General features: G+C 41.4%; 1 protein-coding gene across 1 annotated transcript in view; it reads left to right on the top strand.

The window, feature by feature from the left end:
* LOC308081897 (TOX high mobility group box family member 2-like) overlaps positions 1 to 20,000 on the top strand; it is a gene marked incomplete at its 3' end in the record, with an annotated part of 399,667 nt that overhangs the window by 66,472 nt on the left and 313,195 nt on the right. The window contains exon 2 of the mRNA XM_080423513.1: positions 18,679 to 18,771. Within this exon, the coding sequence (XP_080279639.1) occupies positions 18,730 to 18,771 (42 nt within the window). The 5' untranslated portion in view covers positions 18,679 to 18,729. The remainder of the gene's footprint in view (positions 1 to 18,678; positions 18,772 to 20,000) is intronic.

Genomic DNA, 20,000 nt, shown 5'->3' with positions numbered 1-20,000 from the left:
ATCTGCTATTTTTGAAAAATCGTGAACATTTGTGCAATATTGTAAATATGTATATATTTTTTTAAGTGAACATTTGTAACTCAAATCTTTGCTTCTGGGGGTCCCTGGAACAACATATTTTGAGATGGGGGTCCGCGGCCAAATTCATATCATTTTGACATGGAAAAGTTTGAGAACCACTGATATAAGGGATACTTTTGTTTTTATCTTCTCGTCAATGTTTTGTTAAGAATTATCATGGATTTTGTCAATCATTTTTCACTGATGTTGGTTTACTTCAAATACAGGTATTGAAATGATCATTCGTTATAATCCCTTCCGTGTTCTATCTGTAAACTGTTTGTATAAATGTCCTGTTTTGTAGAGAGCTACATACAGAGACTACGATTCCTTTAATGCGCTTTTTTTCCCTTCTTCTTTCGAGCTGGGCTGAATAATCCGTTAACAAATTGGGCCTTCTGAAAGGAGAACAGACACTTTGGAATGTCAAGTTGAGTTTCTCATCAGGCTCTCTGGAAAAGATCTGTGACTGCAATATAAATGCTGCTTCTTCAAATGGGGCTGCGTGTCAAAAAAACAAGATATCTTCAGGCAACAATTTTTGGTATCAAAATAGATGTTTTCTTCAAAGGCATTGAAGGGTCTCTGAAAAAACTCTGATCCTTAACTCTTTAAGACCGGGAACGCATCTGTGTGTCATTTTTAGATTTCTTTGGCTATTCGGAAAATAGCAGATCTACAAGCTCGTAGCGCGGCACCGAGTGCCGCGCTACGAGCTTGTAGATTTGCTATTTTTCGATAGCGAACATTTGTAACTCAAAGCTTTGCTTCTGTGGGTCCCTGGAACAACCTATCTTACAAATGTTCGCTTTGAAAAATATATATTTTCAAAAGATTTGCAAAAGTCGAAAATAGCAGATCTACAAGCCGCGCTATGAGCTTGTAGATCTGCTATTTTTGAATTGCCCAAAGAAATCTTAAAATGACACAGAGATGCGTTCCCGGTCTGAATGGCTTAAAGAAAGCCCTAATCTCCTCAAAGTTTTTCTGCCTTTCATTGGAAGGAAATTAATTGAACGTGGTCTCTGGTCACATCCACGTTTTGTTGTATTAGCTAAATCCTCCCCAAACCATCATTTTTTCTGCCTGAAAAAAACAACAACTACTTTCAGCCCTGCTCTCACACACACACACACACACACACACACACACACACACACACACACACACACACACACACACACACACACACACACACACACACACACACACACACACACACACACACACACACACACACACACACACAACTCTGCCTGCCTGTCAGTTGCAGGTTGTCAGTTAGCACTGTGGTATGCACCAGGCATGTTGTTTTGCTTCAGGAGACTTGCCTCGTAAAAAAGGCAAGGGTTTTTATTGAAAGGAAAATAAATAAAAATGATTTTCTTTTTCTTTTTTCTGCCTCTTATATCAGAGAGAGAGAGAGCACGAGCTCTGCTCTTCATTAAGGCATTCCATCGCTCTAGCTTTGGACAGGTGTGTGTGTGTGTGTGTGTGTGTGTGTGCGTGTGCGTGTGTATTAGGGTGCATGTGTGAAGGAGACAGCTATAGGTTCCTTCAGCATATATAGGCTATCAACATAGAGAGAGAGAGAGTGAATGTGTATACAGTATCATGTATGTGTGAGTGTGTGTATGTGCACCCTATGTTTGAGTGAAAGTGAGAGAAAGTGTGTGTGTGTGTGTGTGTGTGTGTGTGTGTGTGTGTGTGTGTGTGTGTGTGTGTGTGTGTGTGTGTGTGTGTGTGTGTGTGTGTGTGTGTGTGTGTGTGTGTGTGTGTGTGTGTGTGTGTGTGTGTGTGTGTGTGTGTGTGTGTGTGACGGTCAGTGAAGGTCCATCACCACGGGCTGCTGTTGTACAGGTCGACCTTGGCGAGGAATCATCTTGACTTTGAACCTGCACAATGATAGCCTTCTGTGCTATTAAAAGTCCCAGTTCATCAAAACTGGTACCTGTCTCTTCCATCTGATCTGCTTTCATTCATTCGTACCCTTCTTGAATATCTCTGCTCCACAGTTATACTCGCATCTCAACGTTCCCACAAGGGTGCTGCGCTTGAACATAACTTTTTTTGTACAGATTTAATTATATCTATTTACAGCAAAAGTTGTGACACCCAATGAATGCCGTAATAACCCAGTCAATAGGATTCAAAATCTAGGCTTTTGGCTGGGTTTTTATTGTATATCGTATGAAAAGCTGGATGCCATGCAGGCTGACCATGCACTGTGTCAGGTTTATGGGACACTCCCATGTAGGTCCATATAGACAGTTTGAGTCCACTCATACGAGGGAGAGAGAAAGATAGGATTGAAAAAGAGGAGCGGAGGGGAGAGAGAGAGGGGGGGGGGTTGGAAAAAGTACATCTTTTACTTTAAGTAAAAGTATCAATACTGCAGTGTAGAAACACTCTGTTACAGGTAGAAGTCCGCTAATCAAAATTTGCTTGAGCAAAAGTACAATAGTATCGGCATCAAAATATGCTTAAAGTACCACAAGTGAAAGCACTCATTGTGCAGAATGTCCCGTTTCACACGTTCAAAATGTATAAAACTCTTTTGAAAATAGCAGATCTACAAGCTCACAATGCGACGCGACACATTGTGAGCTTGTAGATCGGCTATTTTCAAATGGCGGAAATATAGGGCTGAAGTGGTTAATGTATGTTTTGTGATGATAATCTACATAAGGCAAAGTAACTAGTAACTAAAGCTGTCAAATAATGTTTGTGGAGTAAAAGTACAATATTTTGCCTCTAAATAGTGGAGTAGAAGTAAAAGTATTGAAAATGGGAAATACTCCATCAAAAGTATACTTAAGTACAGTACTTGAGTAAATGTACTCGAGTGGAAGAAAGAGATCTGGAGAGAAATGAGAGAAAGGAGGGAGAGAGAGAGACAGAACGAGAGAGAGACAGAACGAGAGAGAGAGGCTGATGTCACATGTTCTATTTACAGTCAAAGTATCCACAGCAGATGTCTCCTATTGTGCAGCCCAGTGTAAATGACACACAGTGTTGACCGGAGGATCAACACAAACTGAAACTATTGGAGACATGTAAACACAGGGTAGGACAGCACGGTGAAGGGAGGAGGAAGAGGCCCAGAGAAACAGCAGATAGAGGAGAGAGAAGAGGGGGAGGACAATAGAACGAGAGAGAGGAGGACCAGACCAGACAAAGGCACCAGCTGCATTCAATTTGATCCAAATTCTGATAATAATATAATCAATAGGGCCCCTGCATCAGTGCATAGGCACGAGTGCTGCTCACATGTATATGCAATGGTGTAAAGTAACTAAGTACATTTACTCAAGTACGGTACTTAAGCACAATTTTGAGGTATTTTTATTTTTACTGGAGTATTTCCTGTTTTCAGTACTTTTACTTCTACTCCACTACATCTCAAAGGCAAATATTGTACCTTTGCTCCACTACAATTATTTGAAAACTTTAGTTACTAGTTACTTTGCAGATATAAATCATTACATTATAAAACATACATTAACCACTTAAGCCCTATTTTATACCTAGGCTATTTGAAAATAGCAGATCTACAAGCTCACAACGCGTCGCATCGCGACGCGTTGTGAGCTTGTAGATCTGCTATTCTCAAACATTTTAGTACTTTTACTTTTGGTACTTTAAGTACATTTTGATACCAATGCTTTTGTACTTTTACTCAAGTAAATTTTTAATCCCGGACTTTTACTTGTAACAGAGTACTTCTACATTGCAGTATTGATACTTTTACTTAAGTAAAACATTTAAGTACTTTTTCCACCACTGTGTACATGCTTGCGTGAACATGCACACACACACACACACACACACACGCACGCACGCACACGCACGCACGCACGCACGCGCGCGTGCGCGTGTGGACGTACACTTGAAATGGACGGAGAGCCATCGGAAAATCTGGTCATGCTCTGCTATAAATAGCTATAGCTATTCCCATTGGCATGATTGGAAGTTGAAGTGTTTGCATTGCTTGTGAAACAGGTAACGCTTTAGTTTTATTTGTTGGTTATTAGGCCTCAACTACTATAGGGTTTGGGATCCGGAACCGGATCCAACATGTTGAACCTGTTTTCAGAACCAGTTTACAGTGGTGGAAAAAGTACTGACATTTTTTACTTAAGTAAAAGTAGCAATACCACAATGTAGAAGTACTCCATTACAAGTAAAAGGCCTGTGTTCAAAATGTTACTTGAGTAAAAGTACAAAAGCATTGGCATCAAAATATACTTAAAGTACGAAAAGTAAAATTACTAAAATGTTTGAAAATAGCAGATCTGTGAGCTTGTAGATCTGCTATTTTCAAATAGCCTAGGTATAAAATAGGGCTGAAGTGGTTAATGTATGTTTTATAATGTAATAATTCATATCTGCAAAGTAACTAGTAACTAAAGTTTTCAAATAATTGTAGTGGAGTAAAAGTACAATATTTGCCTCTGAGATGTAGTGGAGTAGAAGTAGAAGTATTGGAAATTGGAAATACTCCAGTAAAGTAAACATGCCTCAAAACTGTACTTAAGTACAGTACTTGAGTAAATGTATTTATTTACTTTCCACCACTGCCAGTTTCATCACACTGTCAGAGCTGATATTATGTGGACTTCAGGTTTGCTATACAATCACAATACCAGTGGTTCTCAAATATTTAAATTTCAAGGATCACCATATCTCTGAGAGTGTACATTTAGATCCCCGGGCACTGCCAGCTCATCCTATGAGTAGCACAGCTTGGGTAACTAATGCCTAATTTAGGCTCCGTCATACGACGATCTGCCGAAAATATCAGATCCACAAGCTCACAACACGTCGTGGACGTTATTGAACAAACTCTCTTATAGCAAATTATTACCAGTTATCAGAATATAGAGCTATTTAGCACTTATTTTAACAGGACCATATCACTTACCCTACCCTAAGACTGTCACCATTACACATTTAAGTTGACGATTAATTGTCACCCAAATAATTGCGATTAACGATTTAATTGTGTGTTTGGTGTTGGATCATACAGTATGAAGCCTTTATTGGCTTCCTAATAAAAGATTGCACAGCGCAGATATGACAAATAACTGAAATATTCAAAGAAAATATTGACATATTTAATACTTTTATACATGTAAAAAAAAATGCAGAAATAACAAAATATTTAAAAAAGCAGAAATAAAAATATATTAAAAACATATAAAAAACATACAAAAAACATTAAAAACATATAAAAAATATTAAAAATATTAAAAAATATTAAACAAGCAGAAATAGCTGATCTACAAGCTTCACAAAGTGACACGTTGTAAGCTTGTAGATCAGCTATTTCTGCTTTTTTTTAATAAAAATTAAAAATGTGTGAAAATGTTTCAACATGGAAACGATTATGACGATTATGCAAAAATAATTGCGATTAGACGATGATGTCATAATTGTGACAGGCCTAACCCTACCATTAACACATGTGTCATCGTAGCCTAAACGATACAAACCACTGAAAACGTGATTCATGCTCTTCTATTGACTGTATGAGACCACTGGCTGCCTGCGCCAAAGTGATATTATGCAATATGGTATATATATGCTTACGTAATGGAACTGACAGGCAAATGCCCCTCATGAATAGAAAGAGCAGTATTTACATCTCCACAAACACTCACATCAAATAGAATGGAATGGTGGATACGGCGACGAACGGCCGTTGGAAATGAAAAGAATGTTTTGTGTTATATTTCCTCTGACGCCCGAACGTTGGTTTCGGCGAGCAATGCATTGTTGAGTGAGTGGCATGCTGTATATGCAAACCTGTGTGTGTGTGAGTGTGTGTGTGTGTGTGTGTGTGTGTGTGTGTGTGCGTGTGTGTGTGTGTGTGTGTGTGTGTGTGTGTGTGTGTGTGTGTGTGTGTGTGTGTGTGTGTGTGTGTGTGTGTGTGTGTGTGTGTGTGTGTGTGTGTGTGTGTGTGTGTGTGTGTGTGTGTGTGTGTGTGTGTGTGTGTGTGTGTGTGTGTATATATGAGACCGTATAAGGTATTGCGTGCTTGCTTTTACATTTGAGACCAGAATGTATGTATGTACATGTATGTGCATACTGTATGTGCGCATGCATGTGTTCTGTTTGAGCGTGTGCGTGTGTGCGTGTGCGTGTGTGTGCGTGTGCGTGTGTGCGTGTGTGCGACTGTGCGTGTGTGTGTGTGCGTGTGCGTGTGCGTGTGTGTGTGCGTGTGCAAAATTAAGACGCTCCTGTTTGAATGCGTGTCCCTACACATGCATACATTTGCTTATATGCATGCACTGTGTGTGTGTGTGTGTGTGTGTGTGTGTGTGTGTGTGTGTGTGTGTGTGTGTGTGTGTGCGTGTGCGTGCGTGTTTATGCATGTGTGTGTGTGTGTGTGTGTGTGTGTGTGTGTGTTTATGCGTGTGTGTGTGTGTATGTATGTACAGTATGCACAGCGTACGTATGTTCCGTATACCATAGTTGAGTGATAGAGTTTCCCTATAAGCCAGTCTGGGCCTTGCATTCCTCCCATTGGTGGAGTCCGGTGTATGTGGGCCTTTCAGCTAATCTGGGAAGAATGTGGGCTTCAGAAACACATGTGTTCCATTAAGTCTCGATCTGTGTAAATAATATAACATGCAACAGCTAACGTTACAGGTAACAATACCCCACAGCTGTGCTAGGGGCTTTGCTGTGCCACGGTGCCCGGGGCCTATAAAAAGTTCCAAGCCCAACATTGTGTTACAGTATACATGTTTGCTCCACTGCTCATAACACAAAGTTATGTCGTGTTCAAATGCAGAATTAAACAGTGGTTCTCAAACTTTTTCATGTCAGGGACCCCCAAAATGATATGTAATTTGGCTGCGGACTCCCTCCCCATCTAAAAAATATTTTGTACCAGGGAGTTTTCAAAAATAGCAGATCTACAAGCTCGTAGCGCGGCACTCAGTGCCGCGCTATGAGCTTGTAGATCTGCTATTTTTGAATAGCCAAAGTACATAACACATAACACAAAGTTATTTCGTTTTCAAATGCAGAATGAAATGTGGTGTAAAGTGATGTGGTTCTCAAACTTTTTCATGTCAAGGACCCCCAAATTGATATGCATTTGGCTACGGACCCAAAATATTTTGTGCCACGGAATTTTCAAAAATAGCAGATCTAAGAGGGAGTCGGCAAGGAACCGTAATCGTTAAAATCCTAAAGCATTTGGACCCTGCCTACGCGCATGACTAGTAAATGTGTATTTACAAATGTCTATAGGCTTTAAAAGTTAGTTTCTTGAAGCATTTGTTTGTGGAAGAAGACATTTCATTTTGTTTCGTTTCAACCTTTATTTGATTCTCACACACACTGAGGGCTGAGACCCTCTTTTCCAGTGGTGCCGAGATTACAGGGTCTCGAAATTTAAAATGAATAAAATAACATGATTTAAAAGAAAATTACAGGTGCAATTTAGATTGACCAAAGTTGACATATCCGACTGAAAGTGACCGAGCTGGGAACAAGAGAGCTGTACTTAAGCCAACCCTGTAAGTAGACTTTCCAAACTCAGAATCTCAAGCATCAAACAGTCCTGAGAGTGCGCATACGTTTTCCCACTGCAAAAGAGAATTTAAATAAGGGGGTAAACTCCCAATTAAAACTAAATCTGCTAAAATAAATAAAAAACAATGCTGATCTCTCCTAGTCGCAAGGGAGGGCCAACCAACATTATTATACAGTATGCAGTGATGGGTGTTATAGCTGAGTCCAAAGTTTTAACTTTAATTAAAAAAAAACATTATTTTACACTTTGACTATTCAAAAATAGCAGATCTACAAGTTCATAGCGTGGCACCGAGTGCCGCGCTACGAGCTTGTAGATCTGCTATTTTTGAAAAATCGAGAAAATGTGTGCAAATCTTTGAATATGTATATTTTTAAAGCGAACATTTTAACTCAAATCTTCGGTTCTGGGGGTCCCTGGAACAACATCTTTTGAGATGGGGGGTCCGCGGCCAAATACATATCATTTTGGGGTCCTTCACATGAAAACGTTTGAGAACGACTGACATAGCAACATACGTTTTTTTCAAAAAACTGTTAGGATTTAGAAGACATTTTGTAGAATCGGAACCTCAGGCCTTAATGGGTTAAGTGTGGTAGCTGATGCATTTCTGTATATAATGTCCCCATAGTCCAATACTGCCTCAATTAGCCTCTTTCTAGTACTGTAGGCCATGGAAAACAACATCTATTTCGAGAAAAAAAAAGCCAAGCTTCGTTCGCAATTTCTTTGTTAAACTCTCAATGTGTGTAATCTAATGAAAGTATGTTTTTCATCCAACCAAATCCCAAGGTATTTATAATGAGCAACCAGGCGGTAAGGAATCTGGAATTGAAGTTCACTTCCGTGTTCTCTTTCAGCCTGCTGTTCCTATTAATGGCCCAGCAGATGTCGTTATTTCACCTTCTACTACTGAAATACTTAAATACTTAAATTATGGTCCCATTAATTAAAAAAAATTATGATAAAGTATGGTATGTTTCTAGGGTTTCTACTGGTACTGAGTGAAGACCTGCCCTCGCTGCGGTTGCAGCCAATAGTAGTCGTTTCCGGTAGCATTTTGGACCGGATATAGAAAGATGGCGGATTTGCAACATATAAACAGCTACCCGTACAGAGTCTGAAAAGCAATATAAGATCGTGTCGTCTGCATATAAATGGATATTACAGGTCTGTAGTGCTTTAACATTGTTAATATAATAAACAATATAGGACCCAAAATAGAGCCTTGGGCAACTCCTTTACATATATGAAGGATTTTACAGCTCCAACTTTGACACATTGATGTCTCTCAGAAAGATCATTTTAAAACCATGTACAGGCAACAGAATCAAAACCAATATGACATAATCTTTGTGCAAGCAGTGTGAGATCCACCGTATCAAAAGCTTCAGACAAATCAATAGAAAGTGCAGCGCAATATTGTTTGTTATGCAAGGCTGAGACAATATCATTGAAAACTAACGACGTAACAGATGATTCAAACAATGAATCATCTGGTTCTCGGGATCAACACAGGATCGGGGTGTCTCCACTTCATGTGGCCAGACCGAGACATCAGTCATCTATGATGTCAGTCGTGTATGACATATCTATGACATATGACCTATTTGGGCACGGTTTCAGCCCGATCAGAGCCCCTTTGAAGTGAAATATTTTGAAAAAGTATAAACATAATGTGTGAAAAAACTAGTGGAGGTACTTCTATGGCCTAAATGGCAGCGTTCTTACAAAGACTGGCGCTGATTGGTACAGAGGGTTTGCGAGATTAGCTCTGGAACACGGACACACACACACACACACACACACACACACACACACACACACACACACACACACACACACACACACACACACACACGCGCCATATGACACCTTACACCTTGATATCTGTATCAGTACCATATGATGATGATGATGACCATGGGTCCTAATCCCTTATTTGGGAAACGCTGCTCTATACTATTCTAGCTGGTGAAGAAGATTACTGTACGCAGTAATATTTTCCCCAAGGGCTCAGATGTCCTGTGATTCGCTGAGACGGGGGGGGGGGGGAAGGGAGCACTCGTTTTAGCTCATGTGATAACCTATTCCGTCCACCACAACGGAAACAAGCCTATGGCTTTTTTGTGTCATCCATTTGGGGTGTTTTCTGTACTACCTGTCAATACAGGTGTCAATAAAGTATTCAATCAATCAATCAATCAATCTGTCCCGGCACTTACTCGCCTTAAAGCTGGCTTGGGGTGCACCTCACAAGCCTCATGGCCTCGCTGTCGGTGCTCCTACATTGACATTAAGTGAACCAAAATGAGTGCTCCTCTTCCCCTGCCATCCTATAGGGGGGGGGGGGGCTGCTTACTGTACGATAAGTCAGTAGCTGGATGAGGAGTTGTCTTCGTGTGCGTTAGCTAGCGCGAGGCTGTAAGGCAGCAGGCGCTAAATGAATGTCTCGCGGAACTCGCTACCTTAACAAGCCAAAGAGCCACCGTAAGTGAATGTTTGATATTTCTCTAGCGTGCCAGGGCTAATCTGGCCCCGTGGCATGCCATTACGGGGGCTAATAACAGCTGTCTGCGGCCTGGAGGGGACACAAGAGGGGCCTGGGCTGTGCTAACTGGCCCTGACAGACTCATTAGGAGCGCTGGCACCCGCCACGGCAGCCTAGGCAAAGTCCTCACACTTACTTGTTGGCTCACAGCAGCGGCTCGCTACAGCGCAAGGAAAGCATTGTACGTTACACTTGTTCACAGCCGCCGTTCGCCTTTGTTTTCTGGATCTCACTTGAGACTCTTTCAACTCCCACCACCCCCCCCCCCCTCCACCTACCCCCCCTTTCACTCTCTGGCAGACATGCTTTTTTTGATACTTCTGCCACAGAGAGGTCCGTTTTGGAAGCATGTCGACTAGTTTAACCTCATACTCTCTCTCTCTTAACCCCCTCTCCTACGCTCCGAGCCAAAATAGCACTCAGCAGGTATACAGTGGTGTTCAACTTCACTCTGCTTGTTCACACTGACTGCTTCTCTATGGTTAACTGACTGAAATAAGCAGAAAACTGTAACTCCTCGTCAGAGGTGTGAAGTAACTAAGTACATTTACTCAAGTACTGTACTTAAGTACGATTTTGAGGTATTTTTTACTTTACTTGATTATTTAAAATGTTCAGTAGTTTTACCTCTACTCCACTACATCTCAGAGGCAAATATTGTACTTTTACTCCACTACAATTATTTGAAAACTTTAGTGACTAGATTTAACTATTACTAGTTAACTTTAGTTTGCAGATTTGAATTATTATTACATACATTTACCACTTCAGCCCAATTATTATTTGAAAATAGCCAAAGTTTAAATCGCAACGCATTGTGAGCGATGCGACGCGTTGTGAGCTTGTACAGCTGCTATTTTCAAAGATTTTAAAAGTTTTAGACATATGATAACTTCATTCTGCATAACAAGTACTTTTACTTTTGGTAATTGAAGTAAATTTTTAATACCAGACTTTTACTTGTAACAGAGTGTTTACACATCGCAGTATTGATACTTTTACTTACAGTAAGTACAAATGTTGAGTACTTTTTTCCACCCCGGCTCATCATCATATAACTCTTTAGGGCTCTATAACTCACTTCTCTGGCTCACTTTGTCAACACAGGAAGCAGCAGCACATCACAGAGAGCTGCTTATGTCCCTCTGTATACCGTGCGTGTGCGCTCGCTCTATACGAGGGGCCTGTGTGGGGACTTGGCAGTGGAAAGTAACTAAGTACATGTACTCAAGCACTGTACTTAAGTAAATTTTTTAGGTATTTGTACTTTACTTGAGTATTTCCAATTTCCAATACTTTTACTTCTACTCCACCACCTCAGCAAAATGTTGTACTTTTACTCCTCTACACAATTGTTTGAAAACTTTAGTTACTAGTTACTTTATGCAGATATAAGTAATTACATTATAAAACATACATTAAGCACTTTGGCCCTATATCTTATACCTAGGCTATTTGAAAATAGCCAATCTACAAGCTTGTAGATCTGCTATTTTCAAACATATTAGTACTTTTAATGTTGGTACTTCAAATACATTTCGGTACCAATACTTTTGTACTTTTACCCAAGTAAATTTTGAATTCCGGACTTTTACCTGTAACAGAGTAGCCTTCTTCTACATTGCAGTATTGATACTTTTACCTAAGTAAAACATTTGAGTACTTTTTCCACCACTGCTTGGCGGGGGGGGGGGGGGGGTAGGAGGGGGAGGGGGGAAGGGGACGGGGGGGGGACGGAGGGGGGGGGGACTTCCCCAGGCCAGCCAGACAGACAGACAGACAGACAGAAAAGCAAACATTGCCCTGTTGTCGCATGGCCAGGACCAAAGCCAATGGCCTGCAGGGCTACAGACCAGGCTGTAGAACAAACACAGAGTCAGCCAATGGTTACGGCTCAGGATGTAGAACCATGACAATAGGGGGCGGGGCCGCGATAGCGTTGCTATCGTCGGGCAGAGAAACCTCGTATCGGCCGTATTTCTACGTCTATGTTTATTTATTGTAAATGAATGCACTACTTCATACGAGAGCGTTGAGCAACAACTATTGTGGCCTGTTGGTTGGATTATTGAACCAATGAAAGGTATTATTAACCAGAGCTTGTGACTAAATAATAACTACATTGGATCCGTTGGAACGCAGGGTAATTTTTTCCCTCCCATTTTCTGAACAGTAACAGTATTAGGACGTACGTGGTTTCCACCCGACAGCCACGATAATGCTATCTCTCTCTCACCACTGTACGCCAGTGACCAAACTGCCTGCTTATCAGTTGTGCAGTTACTGTGTGTGTGTGTGTGTGTGTGTGTGTGTGTGTGTGTGTGTGTGTGAGTGTGAGTGTGAGTGTGTGTGAGTGTGTGTGCACATTTTGGAGTGGAGCACTGTGTAAACAAATAGGATAGCACTAATATGATGTGATCTTGCCTCTGTACTGTATGCAGACCACAGAACAACAGTGCGGTGGATTCAACTCTGTGGCACACATACAGTAAGGACAGTGTGGTGGAAAGAGTACTCAGTTTTTTGTTGGACTTGGTAGCAATACCACAGAGTAGAAATACATTGTTACAAGTTAAAGCCCTGCATTCAAAATCCAATCCAATTAAAAAAAAGACCTGAGGTTCCGATTCTACAAAATGTCTTCTAAATCCTAACAGTTTTTTTTTTAAAACCTATGTTGCTGTATCAGTGGTTCTCAAACTTTTTCATGTCAAGGACCCCCAAAATTATACAGTACGTATTTGGCCGCGGACCCCCATCTCAAAATATGTTGTTCCAGGGACCCCCCAGAAGCAAAGATTTGAGTTACAAATGTCTTCTTTAAAAATATATATTCAAAGACTTTTCACGATTTTTCAAAAATAGCAGATCTACAAGCTCATAGCGCGGCACTCGGTGCCGCGCTATGAGCTTGTAGATCTGCTATTTTTGAATAGCCCAATAAATCTAAAATGACAGAGATGCGTCCCCGGATGGAATGGGTTAAAGTAACAGAAGCAAAAAGTACTCAGCATGCAGAATGCACATTTTTTAGAATCATAGAATATCATGTTATTGGACTCTTAACTATTGATCATTAACCACGTAAGCCCTACTGTAACTGAAGCTGTCAAAAGTAGTGGAATTAAAAGTACACTATTTATCAGTGGAGTAGAAGTATAAAGTGTCAAGTAATGGAAATACGAAATAAGTAAAGTCAAAGTACCTCAGAATCTTACAGTATTTGAGTACATGTACTTGGTTACATGCCGGTGTGAGCTTGTAGATCTGCTATTTTCAAACAGTTTAGTACTTTTACTTTTGGCACTTTAAGTACAATTTTGATGCCAATACTTTTGAAGTACATTTTGGATTCTGGACTTTTACTTGTAACAGACTAGAGTATTTCTACAATGCAGTATTGATACTTTTACTTAAGTAAGAAATGTGAGTACTTTTCCCAACACTGCTCGAGAGCCGCCAGATGATTCATTGTTGTGCTTCAATAAGAGAACTAACTTTTTTAACGCCTATAGACATTTTGTAAACACACATTTACTAGTCACGTGTGTCCTAGAACGGCCATTATTAGCTTCTTCAGGACAGAGCTAGAGAGGAGAGGTGAACGTGGAGAGTTCACGTCAGTATTAAGCGCCGACTCATCATTATATGAAGCCTATCGACAAGATGGCCACCGACTGTCCATTCATTGATTTTCTCCCCTTCATAATGAGCATGCGGAGCACAACTCCTTACACAGCAAGTAGTCTCACCCTGCCTGGGGGGACCGTCCACTCACTGTCTACTGTCTACACACACTCCTACACACTGTCTGGACACTCCTACACACTGTCTACGCACTCCTACACACTGTCTACACTGCCTGCAGTAGGCCTGTGTGTCCTTACAGCAACCATAGCATCATTATTTATGCTAATACGCTACTTTTTCACGTTGTGAGCTTTAGATCCGTTATTTTTGGCCGAAGAGATTTAGTGTAGAAAAACAATAAAAAGCAGTCCAAGTACAGAGACAGCTCAGTGTCCAGGTTACTATAAGTCTAGAGGGTTTAAAAGTGGTTACGTGGTTAATGCTGTGCAAGCTTTTGCACACCAGCCCATTTAACCCATTAAGGCCCCATTCCACAAAAATGTATTCTAAATCCTAAACAGTTTCCTGAAAAACGTATGTTGCTATTGCTATAATATCAGTGGTTCTCAAACTCTTTCATGTCCAAGGACCACCCAAAATGATATGTATTTGGCCGCGGACCCCCATCGGAAAATATGTTGTTCCAGGGACCCCCCAGAAGCAAAGATTTGAGTTAAAAATCTTCGCTTAAAAAAATTAATAAATTCAATGATTTGCACAAATTCTCACGATTAAAAAAAAATAGCAGATCTACAAGCTCATAGCGCGGCACTCGGTGCCGCGCTATGAGCTTGTATATCTGCTATTTTTTGAAGAGCCCAAAGTATAAAATAATGGTTTTAAGTGGTTATACAAAGATGCGTGCCCGGTCTTAAAGGGTTAACTTCATGGCTCGTGCTTGGTTTTCACCGCTGCTTGCTAATCACTGTACACTTGGGCCCATAAAGGCAAACCTGTGAAGGTGCGTTTATGGTCGACTCCACCATAAAAACCGAAAGCCTGTTGTGCTCATAGGAGCCTGTACTGTACATGTACATGTACTGAACATGTTACTTGGCAGTACCATGTGACTTGACAAGAAATGAATGCCATTGGCCGGGGGGGGGAAGTTTTCTCACCGACTTGTTAAATAGAGTTAAATATATCTCACTGCATAGCAAGCTGGAGCCCTGCCCTGAATGCAGTGTGTTTCCGTGTGCTTGCGTGGCTTGTGTGTGTGTGTGTGTGTGTGTGTGTGTGTGTGTGTGTGTGTGTGTGTGTGTGTGTGTGTTGTGTGTCTGTGACAGTGGGGGAAAGTAACTAAGTACATTTACTCAAGAACTGTACTAGAGATACCTTTTACTTTACTTGACTATTTCCATTTTTCTATGTTTTATTCTCTCAGTGGCACATATTGTACTTGTTACTTTGTAGATTCAGGTGATTATTACAAAACGCACTTTAAGCAATTTAGCCCTATTTTATACTTAGTCTATTAAAACATACGCTATCTACACGCATTGTGAACTTGTAGATCGGCAAAGTTTCGCAAACATTTTGAAACTTTTACTTCGGTAAAAGTTTGAATATAGGACTTTTACCAATAACAGAGCGTTTCTATATTGTGGTATTGCTACTTTTACTTAAGTGAGAAAAGAAATCTGAGTAACTTCTTCCACCACAGGTGTGTGATAGCAGCATCATGAGGTTATCTGTGCATGTGTGTGAAATGTATGTGTGCCCTGTGTTTGTGTTCACTGTGAGGTGAGAGAAGGAAAGGTGAGCAGGGAGACAGAGAGTGCGTGTGTGAGCGAGTGTGAGAGAGAGCAGTGCTGGAAAAAGGACTCACATTTTTTACTTAAGTAAAAGTATCAATACTGCAATGTAGCAATACTCTGTTACAAGTGAAAGTCCGGTATTCAAAATGTACTTGAGTAAAGGTACAAAAGTATTGCTATCAAAATGGACTTAAAGTGCCAAAAGTAGAAAGTACTCATTATGCAGAATGTCCCATTTCAAGTTTTGAAATGTATAAAAATCTTTTGAAAATAGCAGATCTACAAGCTCGTAGATCTGCTATTTTCAAATGGCTGAAATATACTGTATATAGGGCTGAAGTGGTTGATGTATGTTTTGTAATAATTATCAAAATATAAAAAGTGACTAGCAACTAAAAACTTCAAATAATTGTAGTGGAGTAAAACGTACAATATTTGCCTCTGAGATGTAGTGGAGTAGAAGTAAAACTACTGAAAATTAGATATACTCCAGTAAAGTAAAAGTACCTCAAAATCGTACTTAAGTACAGTGCTTGAGTAGTAGTCACTTTACACCACTGAGAGAGGGGGGGGGGGAATAGAGAGAGAAAGAAAGAGAAAGTTGGAGAGAGAGAAAAGAAGGAAGGAACAGGGATGAGAGAGCGAGAGAGAGAGACAGAGAGAAAGTATGTGATATTTGTTCTGGACTAACTCTCTCTCTCTCTCTCTCTCTCTCTCTCTCCCTCTCTCTCCATAATCTCCATCAGAGGCTCATTAGGGCCTTTCATGCATGGTGTTTGGCAGAGCCATTATCTACTGTACATAGCAGGGCTGCTATGCAGCACACACTCGTTTCTCACTCCATATTCATGTTTTATCCTCCGCTTCACACACACACACACACACACCACACCACAGCAATTACATCATTTATTTTAATGTAGCGGACAGCGCTGGCCCTGATGTACGGTCCTCTCTCCTCCCTCGTTTACTCACTCCCTTGCCCCTTGCTTAAACAGATGCACGGCACACACAGCAGCGCTTTTAACCCGATTTAATCAATTAATCAACACGTAGCGGCCGTCGTTGACAATGATCAGGGTTCATCCATCGCTAGTGTTTGCCGTAGAGCAACACGTGATACAAGACTAGAGGCCCGGATCCAAACCTTTTTGGCACCCGGCCAGCTGGCACAAACGAGGAAGAGAGATAGGAAAGGGGAGAGAATGTGGGAGTGATGGAATATCTAAGGACTCACGGAGGTGTAGTGAGAGAGAGGTGTATAAGCGGGGATGTGAATATCTCTCGCAGTGAGGAGAGAGAGAAGAAAAGAGAGAGGCAGAGAGAGAGAGAGAGATGGAGAGATGAAGAGGTGCCGTCCTGGGACGTATACCCCCGCTGTGGTTGTATAGGTCGTGGTGTGTGTGTAAACCCCGCTGAGATGAATGTTCCTTCCCTGGCAGGAACTTCTTGTTGTGAATCATTAGCTTCCCAAGTAGTGCGAACGGAACGGTGTGTGTGTGTGTGTGTGTGCCAACACTCCTACAGGTTGTGTTATATACACTAGTACCACTCGGGCAACCGGGATGCCGGGATTAGAGAGACGGTTTAGATCTCACACAGCTGTCTCTCTCTCTCTACTCTGTGCCGGGGCCATCATCGTGTGAGCAAGCAAGCCAGATTCAAATCCTTCAGTTTAGTGTATTCGGACTCATTCTCGTTTTGACTGTAGCTCCACTAAAGCAGTGTGTGATCATTTAGCAAGCTTGGGCTTTGGCCGAGGAACTACGGTATGTGGCCAAGCTGTGTGTGTGTGACTGTGTGTGGGTGTGGGTGTGGGTGTGGGTGTGGGTGTGTGTGTGTGACGTGTGTGCGTGTGCGTGTGTGCGTGTGTGTCACTGTGGAAAGCTGGACATTACACTACAAACAGACGGACATCCAGGCTATTGATTGGTTGACCGAAAGCTTTGTTCAGTGACTTATTCATATTATGCCCTATTCTGTAGGGATACCATATTTTCAGCCCCACCCCCCGAACACCAGGACGCTTACATGAATGTTTGTGCACACACATATACAGGCAACGACTGATTGACACACATACTGTAAGCATTGAATTCAGACACGCCAAAGCATTGTTAATGTTTTGTGATATTTTTGGAACTCAGGACAACAAACTTGTGAGCTATTTTCAGCAAAGATATTTGACCCGTTCAATCCGGTAACGCATCTGTGTGATTTTAGATTTGAGCTATAGCCTATTGAGCTATTATTTTATACTTTGGCTATTCAAAAATAGCAGATCTACAAGCTCATAGCGCGGCACCGAGTGCCGCAAATCTTTGAATATATATATATATATTTAAAGCGAACATTTGTAACTCAAATCTTTGCTTCAGGGGGGTCCTTAGTTGGAACAACATATTTTGAGATGGGGGGTCCGCGACCAAATACATACCATTTTGGGTGGTCCTTAATGAAAGTGTTTGAGAACCACTGATATTATAGCAAAACATATGGTTTTCAGAAAACTGTAAAAAAAAACAAAAAACACTAGTATAGAGCCCTGAGGGACCCCGCTCAACAACGCATGGGGTTTAAGTGGTCATGTGGTCAACTCCCCTATCACTGCCTGCCACCCAGCCAGCTAGTATGTGATAAATGGAGCATCACCAATGCACCATACTGTACATACATACGTGTGTGAGGGTATTATCAACATAGCAGGACTTTCAGGCTAGTTTAAGCCATTTGCTGCGCTAATGCTGGCAAGGAGAGCTGGGGGAGGGAGGGGGCGTTGTTAGAAGAAACAGAGAAGTTCTGGACCTCGTGGCATTTCAACAAGTTCAGTTTAATTGGAATTCGATTCAGATTTGGAGATATTTTTTGTTGCGATGCTATCCGCCGCGGTGCTGCCAGCGCCATGTCAGTGCTCAATGTGTGTAGAGTTATTTTGTAGCAATTATTTCCAGACAGCCTTTCTCAGAGCCCAGTGATGTTCCTCACAATTAAAAGTTTACTTTTTCAAGTTATTTTTCTTTCTTTTTTTTTTCGTGGTGAGAGGAATTTGCAAGTTTTTACTCGAAGGAGTGTGTACTTAAATTCTCTCTCTCTCTCTCTCTCCCTCTCTCTCTATTTATCTCTCTCTACAGAGCAGATACGTTGCAACAGATCGAGGTGTGAGGCTTTACAGTTCCCTGCCGATGCGCCCGAACCCTGACGGCAAGAGACTGCCCTCTGCTGGGGTAAGATCACCCCCCCCCCGCCCCACACACACACACACACACACACACACACACACACACACACACACACACACACACACACACACACACACACACACACACACACACACACACCTTTTTCCCCCACACCCCCTACTCCTTAAGTTGGCCTACCCGTTAAATCACTTGAACCCCAGCATGCCTATTCTGGGGGGGCGTACATTCGCTAAAAATATCAGATCTACAAGCTCAAAACGCGGCGCACTGCGCCGCGTTTTGAGCTTGTAGATCTGCTATGTTTTTTGTTTTGTTTTGTTTATTCTTGTAACTCAAGTCCGCTTCACCTTAAAGGTATCATGACATTCATTTTCACTTTTTTTATTTTCAATGTTTTATTTGGGGTTTTATGACCTCAATTACACCCAAAAAAACTGAACTTAGAACATTCAGTGGATTTTCTGTGGTCTGGGGTTTTCTGAATAATTAGGCTGAAAAGTAATCTGAGCTTGGCCCTTCGACAGTGAGGTCACTGTCGATTAATCCCGCCCACTCTCCTCCTCGCCCCTCCCCTCCCCTATCCTTTCCTTTGGGGGGGGCGGAGCAGAGGCGATGATTGACAGGCAAAATCCCTCACCAGCGACACCCGCAGGCAAAGATTTCTTTTTTCATTGCAGTTGAAAAGGCTTTAGAAATGTGAGAGAAAAACACCTGCCATTGATCACTGGAATGGAATTTTCACTTAAAACTTTTTGTACACTTTTGAAGGACCAGGACAAAGACTTTGAATGTGGTGTAAAAGTGAATGTCATTAAACCTTTAAAGGTTTCATGACATCAAATATCTTTTTTCGTTTTTTTTCTTTCTGTTTTCTTACCTCAATTACACAAAACACAAAAAAACGGAACTTTGAACATTCAGTGGATTTTCTGTGGTCTGGGGTTTTCTGAACAATTAGGCTCAGAAAGTGCTGTGATTGGCCCGTGGACTTTGATGTCAAAGTCCATTAATGCCGCCCCCTCTCCTCCCCGCCCCTCCCCTCTCCTTCTCCTTCTCCTTTGCGGGGGCGGAGTAGAGGCAATGATTCACAGGCAAAATCCTTCAACACAGAGCCTCAGAACACAGAGAGAAAAGAGTGGATTTTTCAGTTAAAAACCTTTTAATACACGTTTGAAGGACCATGACAAAGACTTTAATGTTTTGTAAAACCAGCATGTCATGAAACCTTTAAGACAAGTGGGTTTAAGTCGTTC

This window comes from Gymnoscopelus braueri (assembly GCF_963280865.1).
Source record: "Gymnoscopelus braueri genome assembly, chromosome: 3".
NCBI lineage: Eukaryota > Metazoa > Chordata > Actinopteri > Myctophiformes > Myctophidae > Gymnoscopelus > Gymnoscopelus braueri.
This window is presented reverse-complemented; position numbering and strand designations above follow the sequence as displayed.